This window comes from Pinus tabuliformis, chromosome 9 (assembly GCF_031772625.1).
Source record: "Pinus tabuliformis cultivar Carrire ecotype Pingquan chromosome 9, CPIR1, whole genome shotgun sequence".
NCBI lineage: Eukaryota > Viridiplantae > Streptophyta > Pinopsida > Pinales > Pinaceae > Pinus > Pinus tabuliformis.
Window position 1 is genome coordinate 239,789,515 of NC_142307.1, and position 14,264 is coordinate 239,803,778.

Below are 14,264 nucleotides of genomic sequence, written 5' to 3' on the forward strand. Positions count from 1 at the left end.
CACACAAATTTTTCACTCAATTTGTTAAAAGATATACAAATAAATTAAAACATCACATCCCACATCAACCCAATGTACAATAATTTTCTGAGGCAAGATGCTCCTGCATCCGATCTTGCTATCAATTTAACAGTATTACATGGCTACATGGTAACTCCACCAAGCATTTCCCAGAAATATAATAACGCCGTTACCCAGAAACATAATAATGCCCTTGGACTGACTTATCATATTTGGGTGCTTATTTAACTAACCAATCCTTGAAAATCTGTATGCTAGAGAACGTTTGGTAGCATTCGTTCTCTTCAACAACAATAAGTTCCCCTCAAATCTCTCAATACCTGCAATCGTCCACCGTACTAGTACAGAAAGACTGGTTCAGGCTTCACAGAGATGTCCTCAAAAGTAGTAGAAATCCAGAGCGACCTGAATGGAATTATTAAAAAGCTCCTGTGCAATGGAATAGACAAAAGTGAAGTGCAGGATAGATATATATTGCCGCCCAATGAACGCCCACAGATGTCTGAGGTGTGTTGTTGCTCTGAGAACTTTCCGGTGGTAGACCTCAAAGACCTGGATGGCCCAAAAAGAAGCAGGGTAGTCGAAGAAATCCGACGTGCCTGTGAGGAGGATGGTTTTTTCCAGGTACATAACCCGTTCAATCCCACTTATCAACAAACCTCTTATATTACAATATAGCGTTGTGATGAACCCTAACAGTGTAGGACGATATTTGGGGATTGTTTTTCAAAGATGCATAATACTTCATCGTATTTTGGTTTGCGTATAGTTTTCTGATATATTGTTGTACCAGATTGTGAACCATGGCGTGCCAGAGACGGTCATGAAAAGCATGATGGGAATCGCCAAGGAATTCTTCGAAATGCCTCTGGAAGACCGAGCATGCCTCTACTCAGAGGACCCAACGCAGAGTGTTCGGCTTTCACCAAGCTCCAATATTAGCAAAGAAAAAGTCCTTAATTGGAGAGATTATCTGGAGCATCCATGTCATCCTCTGGAAGAAGTGATAGGCTCTTGGCCTGAAAAGCCTGCAGCTTACAGGTAATCATTTACAAATTTACATAAAACCCTTGAAATGATAGATAAGGAGTTAGCTCAATAAAACCCTTGAAATGACAGGTAAGGAGTTAGCTCAACAAAAACAGAAAATTTATTTTGTCTGTCTTTGTTACAGAGAAATTGCAAGTAAATATGCCACAGAAGTGAGAGCACTGGTTCTAAGACTGCTGACTTCCATTTCTGAAGCTCTAGAGCTGGACTCTGATTACTTGAATAGTATTTTTGGAAAACACAGCCAATGTATGACTGTCAATTACTATCCTCCATGCCCAAACCCAGATCTTACCCTTGGTTTAACAGGCCATTCAGACGGAAGTGGCATCACTGTTCTAATGCAAGGCGATGTTAATGGCTTGCAAGTACTCAAAAATGGAAAATGGGTTTCTGTAGAACCCATAGCTAACGCCTTTGTCATCAATTTGGGAGATCAACTGCAGGTAATTATCAAAATTTTATCTGATATAATTTTCCTTCACCATGGAATTATTAATGGCAATGATTTTTCAGGTAGTGAGCAATGGGAGATTCAGGAGTGTTGAGCATCGAGCAGTAACGAACGCGTCCACTGCACGTATATCAATTCCTACGTTTTATGGCCCTTCACAGGAGGCGTTCATTGCTTCTGCACCGTCCCTGGTTGATGAACAACATCCTGCTTTGTACAGAGGATATCAATATGGAGAATTCATGAAAGTCTTCTGGGGCCAGGAAGTGAAGGGCAAGAACGTGTTGCAACATTTCAAAATCGAACATCCAACTAGTAAATGAAGTTTGTTTTTGAGATTTGAGATTTATTTAGGGAAACCATGATCAACAATATCCCTATCCACTTGAATGGCCAGTAGGCTTCACACTTTGCATATGGACACAAATTCCGAGGAAGGGCCTCACCTTTACCAAATTCTTTTCAGTTTTTATCCAAATGTATGGCACATGGAATCGGAATTATTTGTATATTTATTTGGAATGGATTTTATATTCTTAATTATAAATAATAATTTTATTTATAAGATATAAATTAGTTAGTTGGGATGAGAATTAGTTTTTATTTAAATTTAGATTTAAGCTTCGATTTAAATGATCAACTTAGATTTAACTTCCGATTTATTAAAAGTTGAGAATTTTATTTATAAGATATAAATTAGTTAGTTGGATGGGAATTATTTTTTATTTAAATGTAGATTCAAGTTTCAATTCAAACATCAAATTAGATTTAATTTTCCATTTATTAAAAGTTGAGATGGATCAACACTTAAACAAATAAGAATCACATAAAATTGAAAAAAGAAAGTGTTCCTGCCAAATACATGAAAGTGTTCCATTATATAATGATGGGATCAAAAGACTTGAATGATAAGGCTATAACTCACATACATAGGAAAAACAACACTTCTAGAATAACACTTAAGAACTCGAAATCTAGAACATTTCTCCATTATCTCCAACTCTCCCCTTAATGGATAAATGAATTGTGAAGTACACTCAACTTTTCTCTACATAACATAAACTTATCTTTTCTTAAAGGCTTAGTAAATATGTCTGTCACATTTTCATTTGTATTACAATAGATAAGATTAATTTCCTTTGACTTCATTTTTCTAGTACAAAATGATGTTGAGTCTCTATGTGTTTTGATATGACATGGTAGACTAGGTTGTTTGCTAGTTTGACAATGCTTTGGTTGTCACACTTATGATCGTTGGTCCTTTTTGTTTTTCTCCCATGTCTTCAAAACTACTTCTTGGCCAAATTGTTTCAATGGTTGCACTACATAAGGCCTTGTACTAAACTTTAGTGGAAGACAAAGAAATAGTTAGATGTTTCTCGCTGCTCTAAGACACAATATTGGATCCAATACTAAATGCATAACTAGAGGTGGATTTCTTGTAATATGGAAGCATACTCAATACCAAAATATTTAGTTTCCCTCAAATATCAAAGACTCTCTTGGCAGCTTTCGAGGGACTTTCATGTGGCTTAGCCAGAACTAACTATGTATGCTCATTGAATATGCAATAATTGGCCTTGTTATAGTTAAGTAATTCATATTTCCCACCAATTGTATATACAATGTGTCATTTACTTATTTTACTTATTTTGTTTCATTATCACTCCTAAGTTTAACATTATGTTCCATTGATGTAGATATCTTTTTAGATCCATTCATTTTGAATCCCCAGATTAATTCATGTGTATATTTAATTTGTGTGACCAAAGTTCTACCATTATTTCTCCAAACTTCAAGGCCTAAAAAGTAATGCAATTCTCCAAGATACTTCATATTAAATTCACGTGAAAAACACATTTTGATATTTTCAATTAACGTGGTAGAACTTCTTGTTATGATAAGATCATCAACATATACATAAATCAACACAATATGGAAATTTTCACCCCTATTGATATAGAGATCTTGATCTATTCTACTTTTAATAAAACCCCGTTGAGAGAAAAAATTATCAATCTTCACATACCAAGACCTCGATGCCGGTTTGAGTCCGTGTAGTGCTTTTTTAAACCTACAAACATGATGTTATTCTCCTTGTTTTACAAAGCCTTTTCGTTAAACAAAATAGTCTTCCTCCTTTATTTCTCCATTTTGAATTTGTAACTTAACATCTAATTGTTTTAGCTTCCAATGATGCTTAGTTTTGAGCAGAAATCATAGTTTTAATGGTGATCATTTTAGCTACTAGTGAAAAATGTTCATCATAATCTATCGATCCTTTTAAAATAACTCTTGCTACTAGCATAAATTTATATTTATCAATAGTTTCAATAGAATTAAATCTAGTTTTGCACAAAAATTTGAACCTCTAACATACCCCTTACCATCCTTAGTCCCTACTAAAGAAGAAAAAGGGAAATTACTATATTGCCCCAAAATGCAAGATAGTGTTATGGAAATGGGATTTAAATATTTTGATCCTTTTCCTCTTCCTCAAAAATTCAAACGGATGAGGTTGTTGTGTTTGTCTTTTCGATATCATTCGGTGATATAAATTTTGTCTTATCCGACCTCCGGATAAAAAATTATGGTCACTTAATTTTTGGTGCCACGACATAATTTTTCCACATGACATCCATGTGGTCCAACATGTGCCCACGCGGCTAACCAGCTAGCCACCTGATCACCATTTAGCATCTGTGCATTAGTTATCGACCCATTCGTACTCCCATTCTCACATAAGCGCATCAGTGGCCCCTCTCCACATGTTCTCGGATGACATGCAACAACATGCACTGGACCCACCACGACCACATCATCCTCGAGGAAACTTTCTTGAATGAAACACCTCAAAAGAAACTCTCAGACACCAATTTCTTAAATTGCTGAGGTACAAGGTTGCTAAGCTTGCCACGTCACCTTGGAGAAAACACACCTTGAACAAAGCTATCTTTGTGAAAACCTTTCTTGGCGAAATATTCCTTGGGGAAAAGACACACTCAAGCCCACTCCTATCATGTCATCTATGAGGAAACTCTTCTCATTGGAAAACCTTTCCTGGAAATCTCCTTTCTCGGTGAAAAATCTCCTCGGAGGAAACCTGCCTTGGAGAAAATATACTAGGAATCCTCTCTTAGTGAACACTCGACAAAAACACACGTTCTGGAACACTCCCCCAACATCATTAAGAACTTTGAGAGATTAAGTGCTTACTCGCTATGGTCATGATATTTATCAGAAAATGACAAAAGATGCGGTTGTCAAGTAACGAAAACGCTTTCCATGTTGGGTGTTTGATGAGTCAAAGCACATAGATGGGATCTAAAGTACGATAGGTGACAAGAATCTTTTTTTTCGTCTCCGAGGAGAATTCGAGAAAACTCTCCTAGAGAAACCAAAGGGAGATATAAATGTCTTGGGTTCCAAAAAAACGAGGATCAAGATTTTGAGACTTCGATCATTAGTGAAGGGTGGTCATATAGGTTGGATTTTTGAAAGTGCTAAGGGATAACCATAGTAGGGAATTTCTTATTGTGCACTGTATGTGACACTTACACAGACTTAGAGTACCCCTCGATTGTGGTGGATTTGTGAACATTTGAGCCTATTATGGGACTCGACACGTCTAATAGACTCGACACGTCTCCCTTAAGGTCATTATATGGCTTACATTGGAGTTATCTCTCCAATCTCTTATGATCTTATTACAACCCATAATCCATCTCGGTCGATAACTTGAAAAATATGTTAATGTGTCTATCTATATATATATATACATATATATTGGAACAAGGCCTATCCCTCCTAAGCTTTCAAATTTTGTAACATAAGGCCTCATAGCCAATTTGCAGATCTACAAACTTCTCATGCAACTTCCTTTAACATAGAATTATATGTCTCCTTCATACCAAGGTCATCTAGAACATTTGCATGCATAGAGAAAACAAGAAATCCTCCCAATCTTTGGGAATATTTACTCAGCTATTCAACCTCTCACTTACACAGAGAAAATAAAGCATCAATTGAAGAAAATTCAAGCCATTTATCAACACAACAGACACAAAATCTTTTCCACATAACATACAATGGAATTCTCAGGAATTTAACTTACATTTGCATGACAAAAACTCATAAATAGAACCATAAAATATTTAAGAATTTCAATCAGCAAGATTTATAAAGAATTTTCTTTATGTTCATAGCTCTCAATTCAAAGCATTTCATTTACAATTCAGGAAAGAAAGGTAACTGAAGGTGGAACTTCAATTTTCCACCGAACCATAGACCTACTATAGCCAAAATTACTTACACCAATCACCCCCGAGCCAGATCCATGATCTAAGGGAATTTATTTATTAGAAGGGTTTGCTGAAATCCTTCTTCAAGACACAGAGGATAGGGGATAAATATGAAATTGGGTGGTTTATAAGCTAGTCAAGCATAACAGAATTCATGGTAAGGGTGGTTTATCAACTGGGTCAAGCACTCCAAGAGTTGTTTATCAACCCCCAAAAAGCACCCAAGGTGGTTTATCACTTGTGTCAAGCGCTCACTGAGTGGTTTATGAGGTCACAAGAAGCACCCTTCTGCATCCAGTTTATCAACCTTTTAAATCACCATGTGTGGTTTGTCATATTTGTCAAGCACTCCATGAGTGCTTTATCAACCCACAACAAGCACTCAATCCCATTTCCTCTTGCTCTTCTTGTCACAAATACTTGTTTCAAGGAAATCCCATTCCCTTAGCTCATAACTCTTTCCAGCTTTACTCATGAGGTCCACCAAGAATAGTTACCACCCACATATTGTTGTGCATTTCCTTAGGGGTCTCTTCATGTTCCTCTTAGATTGTTCCTTGCCTCTTTTATTATTTTGTTATTTACATCATAAATTTAACTCAATGTCTCAAGTATTCCCACTTGGGTTCATATTTCCTCTTCCCTCTTAGATCATGTATCTATGGTCCCACACTTCAGGCCATTACATTATTACATTACATAATCAAGGAAAGCAAGTACTAGGGGTGTCCCCCTTAAATGAAACATTGCCTAGGTGTTCTTATTAGGCAGATCATGCTCCAGAATAGAAGAATATAGCAGTTTAAGGTTCAATGGAACCATTTTGAGCCTGATGAAGCCAACTGGAAGACGACTGATCAAATAAGAGCACAATACACATCTTGTGTTTTTTGAATATCTGTATATTCAAAAAACACAAGATGTGTATTGTGCTCTTATTTGATCAGTCGTCTTCCAGTTGGCTTCATCAGGCTCAAAATGGTTCCATTGAACCTTAAACTGCTATATTCTTCTATTCTGGAACGTGATCTGCCTTCATGTTAGGCTGCCTAGTGGTTCTTGTTGGAACTCTCCATATGGTTCCACCAAGATCACAGATTAGTCAATAACATGATTAGTATCGGTAACATATTTCCTAAGAAAGGAAACATGAAAAACATTATGAGCTTTCAATGTTGGTGGAAAGGCCAATTTATAGGCCACTCGCCCCACTCTTTCCAAAATCTAAAAATGATATGCTATATATGGGTTCGAAATTGGAACATGAACCCATTTTTAATGAGACTTTCTTTGGCTTAATACATAAATAAACATGTTCTACTTGAAACTCTTTGTGTACTATTTTCCGGTCTACATAGATTTTCTACCTATCTTGGGCAACCTTTACAGTTTTCTTGATCTTGATCATTTCATGCTCCATTTCTTTTAGCAATTTTGGTTTGATAAGTACTCTATTCGCTGGATCATCCAAGATAATAGGAGTATTTATATTCCTTCCATAAAGTGCCTCAAAAGGGCTCATTCCCAATGACTCTTGGTAGCCATTGTTGTATGCAAATTCTACTAGTGGAAGGTAGTTTTCCCACTTTCTTGGTTGATGTATTACATACATCCTCAACATGTCATTAAATATTCTATTTACCCTTTTGTTTTTTCCATTAGTTCGAGGGTGTTAAGCGGTATTGAAAGCTAATTCAGTTCCATACCCTTCAAACAATGTCTTCTAAAATTTTGAAGAAAAAATTGCATCTCTATCTCATATCAAATTTTTGAGTACTCCATGCAACTTGACTGTCTCCTTCATGAATATTTGGGCTATATCTATTACTTTATGAGTAGACTTGACAGCTATAAAGTGATCCAACTTGCTTAACTTATCCACTACCACCATGATAACATCATGTTGTCTAGTTGTCTTGGGTAACATTGTGATGAATTCCATTGATATAACCTCCCCATTTCCATTTCAAAATTGGAATTGGTTGCAGCAGTGTAGCTGGTTGCTTACACTCTACCTTCATTTGTTGGCATTCCAAGCATTTGGAAAGGAATTTTGTAATCTCCTTCTTCATTCCTAGACAAAAATATGTCCTTTCATGGTTGTCATAATATTTTTATATCCAAGGTGACCTAAGAAAGGCTTTTATGGAATTCATACATGATGAGCTTCCTTAATTCCTTGGCATTGAACTCATATTTCATTTTTTTGAACATTAATATCCCTACATCATTAAGTTTGTAGTTTCTACTCACTACTCCATTTGGTTGTTCCTACCAACATTTCTTCACAAATTGATAATATTCATCAATAATTATAAACCCTTTTTTAATTCCCTCTTTGAGTTCAAATGAGAAGGTGTTGATGGTTGCTAGGTGAACTTCTTGCACAATTCTACTGAGAACATTTTCCACCTTATTCTATTTTCCTTTGATGTGCTTGATTTTGAATTCAAGTTCACTAATCAAAGCTAACCGCTTGGCTTGTCTAACATTTAACTTGGGTTGGCCAAATAAATATTTCAGACCACCATGATCAATAACTAATATAAACTTCCTACCCAACACGTAAGGTCCCAACATTTTTATTGCATGCACAATGGCTTCCTACTCTAAATCATGGGTGGCATAGTTCCTTTCATGCTCATTCAACTTTCTGGATTCATAGAAGATCACATGCCCCTTCTGGGATTAGGACTCTACCAATTCCTTCCTTATATGCATCAGTGAAAACAATGAAATCCTTTTTTTTGTCATCTATTCTTAAGACAGGTGCACAATGGAGTAAACTCTTTGGTTGTTAAAAATTTGCTTCATATTTATGAGTCCACTAAAAATTTGCTCCTTTTCTTTGCAACGTAGTGGTGGGATGACCAATTTTTGAGAAATTTTGAATGAATATTCGATGTTAACCAACCAACCCCATAAATGATCTAACCTTTATCACATTTTTGGGTGTGGGCCAATTCATTAATGATTTGATCTTCTCTGTATCCACGACCACTCCTTCCTTTGAGATTACATGACCTAAGTGCTGAACCTAGGTTTCCAAAATGTCACACTCCTTGAGATTAACATATAATTTATGCTTTCTAAGAAATTTTAGCACAACCCTTAGGTGGTGCTCATGCATATTTTCATTCTTGGAATACACCAAGATTCCATCCACAAATACTATCATGAATTTATCCAAGTATGGGCTGAGAACATTGTTCATAAGACACATAAAGCTTGTTGGAGAATTTGTAAGCCCGAATGAAACTACCGTGAATTCATAGTGGCCATACCCCATTCCATATGTGGTATTTTTAATGTCCTCCTCATTCATTTTGAATTATTGATAACCCGAACTTAAACCGATCTTGGAAAACAATGCAACCCTTTTCAATTGATCAAATAGATCGCCAATCCTAGGAAGTGGGTACTTGTTCTTCATAGTGGCTTTATTTAATTTCCTGTAGTTTATACAAAAACACAACGTTATGTTATTTTTCTTAACAAACACTGTAGGGGCTCTAGATGGTGATATGATGTGCCAAATATACCATTTTTCCATTAATTCATTCAAAATTAATTTTAGTTCAACGCGCTCAAGCGTACTCATGTGATATGGGGCTTTTGTTATTAATGTTGTTCCAATAATTAATTCGATTTTGAGGTCAATGTCTCAGATGGGTGAAAGTCCTAACAATTCTTCTCGAAATACATCATTGTATTGGCTCAGATTTAGATTATTAGCAAAAGGATCTGTGCTAATTTCTCTTTCCTCTATGGGTTGAATGACGTAAAGGGAACAACCGTTCCTACTACAACACTTCACTTACATCATTGAGATCATTCTAATTGTTATTGGTCTTTTATACCATACAACGCAATTCGTTCACCTTCATCGCTGAGACATTTTAGCACTTTGTCATAATAATCTACCTTTGTCCTATGGGTTTCTATCCAATCCATACCTATCAAGACATCATATGATCCCAAAGGTACTAGATTTAATTTAACTCATATAGTGATGCTCCCGAGTTGTACAGGGTAGGACTCAACCATCTCTATTATTCCTCTCTTTGTTCTAGTGACTAGTTGAACAATCCACGATTCCTCATGGGTTTTCTTTGGAAATTTACATTTTTTTACAATCTTAGGAATAATATAATTGAAATTGGATCCTGCCTCAATTAAAATTGAGACTGGGGATTTTTTTACCATACCCTTCATTTGAATGATTTCTACTTGTTGGTCTGCTTATCTATTATCTAGTTCTGAGTATAGTTTGGGGATTTTCTAGCCCACATCATTCATGGTCAATGCCTCATGTATGTTGTGCATATTTTCACGAAAATTCTGCGGCTTGGGGAAATGTCTCCTTAGGTGGTTTTCTCCATACTCCCAACACTTATAGCCTCCTTTCATCTTTTCATTCCCTGATTATATGGCTCATTTCTATTGATAGTGGAGTTCTATTGATGCTCACTTTTAGTGAAGTTATTAAACCTTTGACCTGTTTCTCTTTTTCCTTTCCTCCTCCAGTCAACATAAAATTTAGCCTTATGCTTAGACTATTCATAGCAATGCATAGTATTCTAGATAACCTCCTCTAATTCTTATCATCATCAAATTCTATTATGTATTGGTATGCTTGTGATAATCCGCTGACATATCTATGGATCTTGGTCTTCTCATCCTTGTTGTATGATGCATATATATATTCTTGAAGTGTCATCTACCCGAGCTTGTGCTCATAGAACTCCTTAGCTTTGCTATCATAATATTTCTCAGACAAATACTTTTCTCATAATTACTTTTCAACCTTCTTCTAGGTTAGCTCCTTCTCTCTGATGCCTTTGATATTATTGAGATCCTCCCACCATATGTTAGCTTCTCCCCTTAAGCCAAATACAAGTACCCTCGGCTTCATGTTCTTGGTATAGTCATGCATCTTGAAGTACTTCTTTATTCCCAAAAGCCAAACCTTTGCATCATCTTCTTTCCTTATATCTACATCAAAGGTTGGGGGTTTTTCTATCTTGAATTCTTATTACGTGGGAGTCTTTGTACTCTTCCTTTGATGATGATATTGATTATCCACATTATGTGATGATTAGCTAGGACTGCTTAACTCTCTTTTTGAAGTGCGGAGCAATTATGTGTTAGACATTCAGTTCGACACTCCCTATGTGTTTCACGACATAGAATAATGGCCTCTAATTCATCCTAACTCTAGCGATTGTAGTAGAGACTAATGCCTACTCATTTTGATATAATGAAAATCATGATTCCAACAAGTGGTATTAGAGCGACATGTCTCGAGTTCAAAACTGACCTCGCCAGTGCTAGGGGTGAGATTGTTGGACATTGAGTTCAATTCTCCCCGTGTGTTTCATGAGATGGACTAACCATCTCTCATGAATCCTAACTCTAGAGATTGTTGTCGAGACTAATACTTATGAGTTTTGGTCTAAGAAAAATCATGAATCCAACACTTTGTTCCTCCTTCTGCATGAATTCTCCTCTTTCTTTATTGGCTTCCTTATGATTTCTTATCATTCCATTTGTGCTTGTATATTTTTGATGGGATATCCTTAGGATTATTCTTTTCCTCATGACTAGCACCAACTTCATACTATCTTTGTCTCTATAATTCTAATAAGCCTTCCAACAGTATGACATTTACTTATGTTTCTTCTCTAACAATATTTTCATTTTCTACCTTGTAGCTTCTTATTTCAGCTCCTAGACTTCTAAGAGTGTCTATTAGTTTAGTAGTGTCCTCTTTTTTCATCTTCCAAATTGATTCTTCTTCATGTCCTTGTTGGGTCTTTTTCATACCATGTTGTTCAACTTTTCTACCCATCCTTTCTTTTTCCTTATGGTACCTGAATACATGTCAATATGTCTTTACATAAATACCAAAGTTAGTAATCAATAAAGAACATGAATTTGATATAGATACTTCTCCTTGGTTTACATTAACTCTTTTAACCATCACATATCAATCAACATGTAATCATGTTCTATCAATAAGCCTACTAACAAATGAAGCATATTGTGTATACCAATCAATCATCTAGCATGAGAATGTGTGCCTATTTAGGTAAAATTATTGAACTAATCCTCTAATACCACTTTGTAACATACCCTCTTACCATCCCTAGGCCCTACTAAAGAAGAAAATGTAGGTTTTAACCCCATAAAGAAATTGCCTGCATACGAATTCTAAAACACAGAAAATAAATAATGTGAGAGCATAACACATAAAACACATATACACAGATTTCCCCTAGATCCCAAAACCGGGACTACCAGCTTCATTTTTCATTACGTTCCTTTCAATGTTACAATACATATTTATACATGTCAAAGCATCCATTACCATGGACCGAAAACCATCGCGTCCAAAACCATGTGCAAAAATCATGCACAATTCCATTGGTGGGTCCGCCCAACCTAACATAGGGTCCAAAACCAAAATTTTTAGGGGCGCTGCCCTGGACCCCATAGGGTGGGGTTACCTACATCCCTAAAACCCCCTCTTACCTCCTCGCTACGCAATCGGCACAATGAAGGGGGGGCTCCGCCCCCCTCTAATCCCCCGGTTAACTACGTGAGCTAGTCGTGGAAAGAATATAACACAACCCAACATTTTCCCACTTATTGTTTTCTTTCCATAGGGAGCCACAAGAGAGCTTAGTCATTTATCCAGCCCTGCAATGCCCATTGTTTCTCTGCACCAAGAGAACTTCTCTGAGCTCACATATTTTGTCAATGCATCTGCAATATTCTTCAAAGTGTCAACCTTTACCAACAACACCTTTTTGTCTTCTATCATATCCCTCACAAACTGATACTGAACTTCAATGTGCTTTGTCTTTGAATGATATGCAGGGTTCTTTGCCAATAAAATTGCACTTCAGTTATCACAATCTATCCTTATAGCTCCCTGTACTAACCCCATACTTGAACACAATCTCTGCAACCAAACTACTTCCTTGCTTGCATGAGAGTCTGCCATGTATTCTGCCTCTGTAGTTGATAGTGCCACTACAGATTGTCTCTTACTCATCCAACTGACTGTAACTCCAAATAGGTTAAACACATACCCACTTGTAGATCTTCTATGATCTAGATCTCCAGCACAGTCTGCATCAACAAAGCCACGAATATCCAACACTCTGTCCAATCTTGGTCTTCCATGGTAGCACAAACCATAATCATTAGTGCCACGCAAATACTTGAAAACCCACTTCACTATTTTCGAATGCTCCTTTCCTTGTTTTGACATAAACCTGCTCAATACTCCCACTGCATGTGCAATGTCTGGTCTAGTACAAACCATTGCATACATTAGGCTACCGAATGCACTTGCATATGGAACACGGGACATGTCCTCTTCCTCTTCTTGTGTCTTGGGACATTGTTCAACAGATAACTTTACACCTACAGGAATAGGAACCTTCACCGGTTTACTATCCTGCATATTAAACCTTTTCATATTGTCTCGACATGCTTCCTCTAGTTTAACTAGAGGTTCCTCTTTTCCTGGTCTCTTTTAATTTCCATGCCCAAAATATAGTTTGCAACACCAAGATTTTTCATGTCGAATTTGGAGGACAATTGGGTCTTCAAATCCTGGATAATTTCATTGTCATTTCCAACCAGCAACATATCATCCACATACAGGACTAGATAAATAACACGGTCACCAATTAATTTAAAATACACATAGTGATCTGCTTTGCTTCTGGTGAAGCCAAGTCCCCGTATAAATGTATCAAATTTTTGATACCACAACCTTGGCCACTATTTTAACCCATATAAAGGCTTCCTTAACTTGCATACCAGTTCTTTCTTAGCCTTCACCGCAAAACCTTTAGGTTGCTTCATGTAGATCTCCTCTTCCAGATCCCCGTGAAGAAATGCTATCTTCACATCCATTTGTTCTACCTCAAAATCAAAAGAAACAACAATAGATAACAATAATCTAACAGAAGTTACCTTGGCAACAGGAGAAAAAATATCACCTAAATCAATTCCCGACACCTAGGAATAACCTTTTTCTACCAACCGAGCTTTGTATTTCTCCACCTTTCCTTCTGCATTTTTCTTCTTCTTGAACACCCATTTGCTTCCAATGGGTTTCCTTCCATCTGACAACTCCACCAGATCCCAAGCCTCATTTTTGTGCAAAGATGCCATTTCATCAACCATGGCCTCTTTCCAGAGTTTTCCATCCTCTAAATCTAGTGCTTCCTTCACAGTTTTGGGATCATCATCAGTAATAGATAAAGATAAATTTGAAAAGAAAGCAGATGGACTATACCTTTCTGGCTGCCTTCTTTCTCGAACTGATCTTCTCACACTCAGAGTTTGTGTCTCTTCATCTTATGATTCCTGCTCTGTTATAGAGTCTGATTCTTCCTCCTTTAGCTCAAACTCTATCT

At 36.6% G+C, this 14,264-nt stretch overlaps 1 protein-coding gene across 1 annotated transcript; it reads left to right on the forward strand.

The window, feature by feature from the left end:
- Positions 1-276: 276 nt before the first annotated feature.
- LOC149148072 (protein DMR6-LIKE OXYGENASE 1-like) lies at positions 277-2,005 on the forward strand. Its single transcript, XM_089440271.1, has 4 exons — positions 277-645; positions 815-1,062; positions 1,196-1,517; positions 1,588-2,005. Exons 1-4 carry the CDS (start codon positions 394-396, stop codon positions 1,846-1,848), a joined length of 1,083 nt encoding a protein of 360 aa, XP_089296397.1. The 5' UTR covers positions 277-393; the 3' UTR covers positions 1,849-2,005.
- Positions 2,006-14,264: the final 12,259 nt, after the last annotated feature.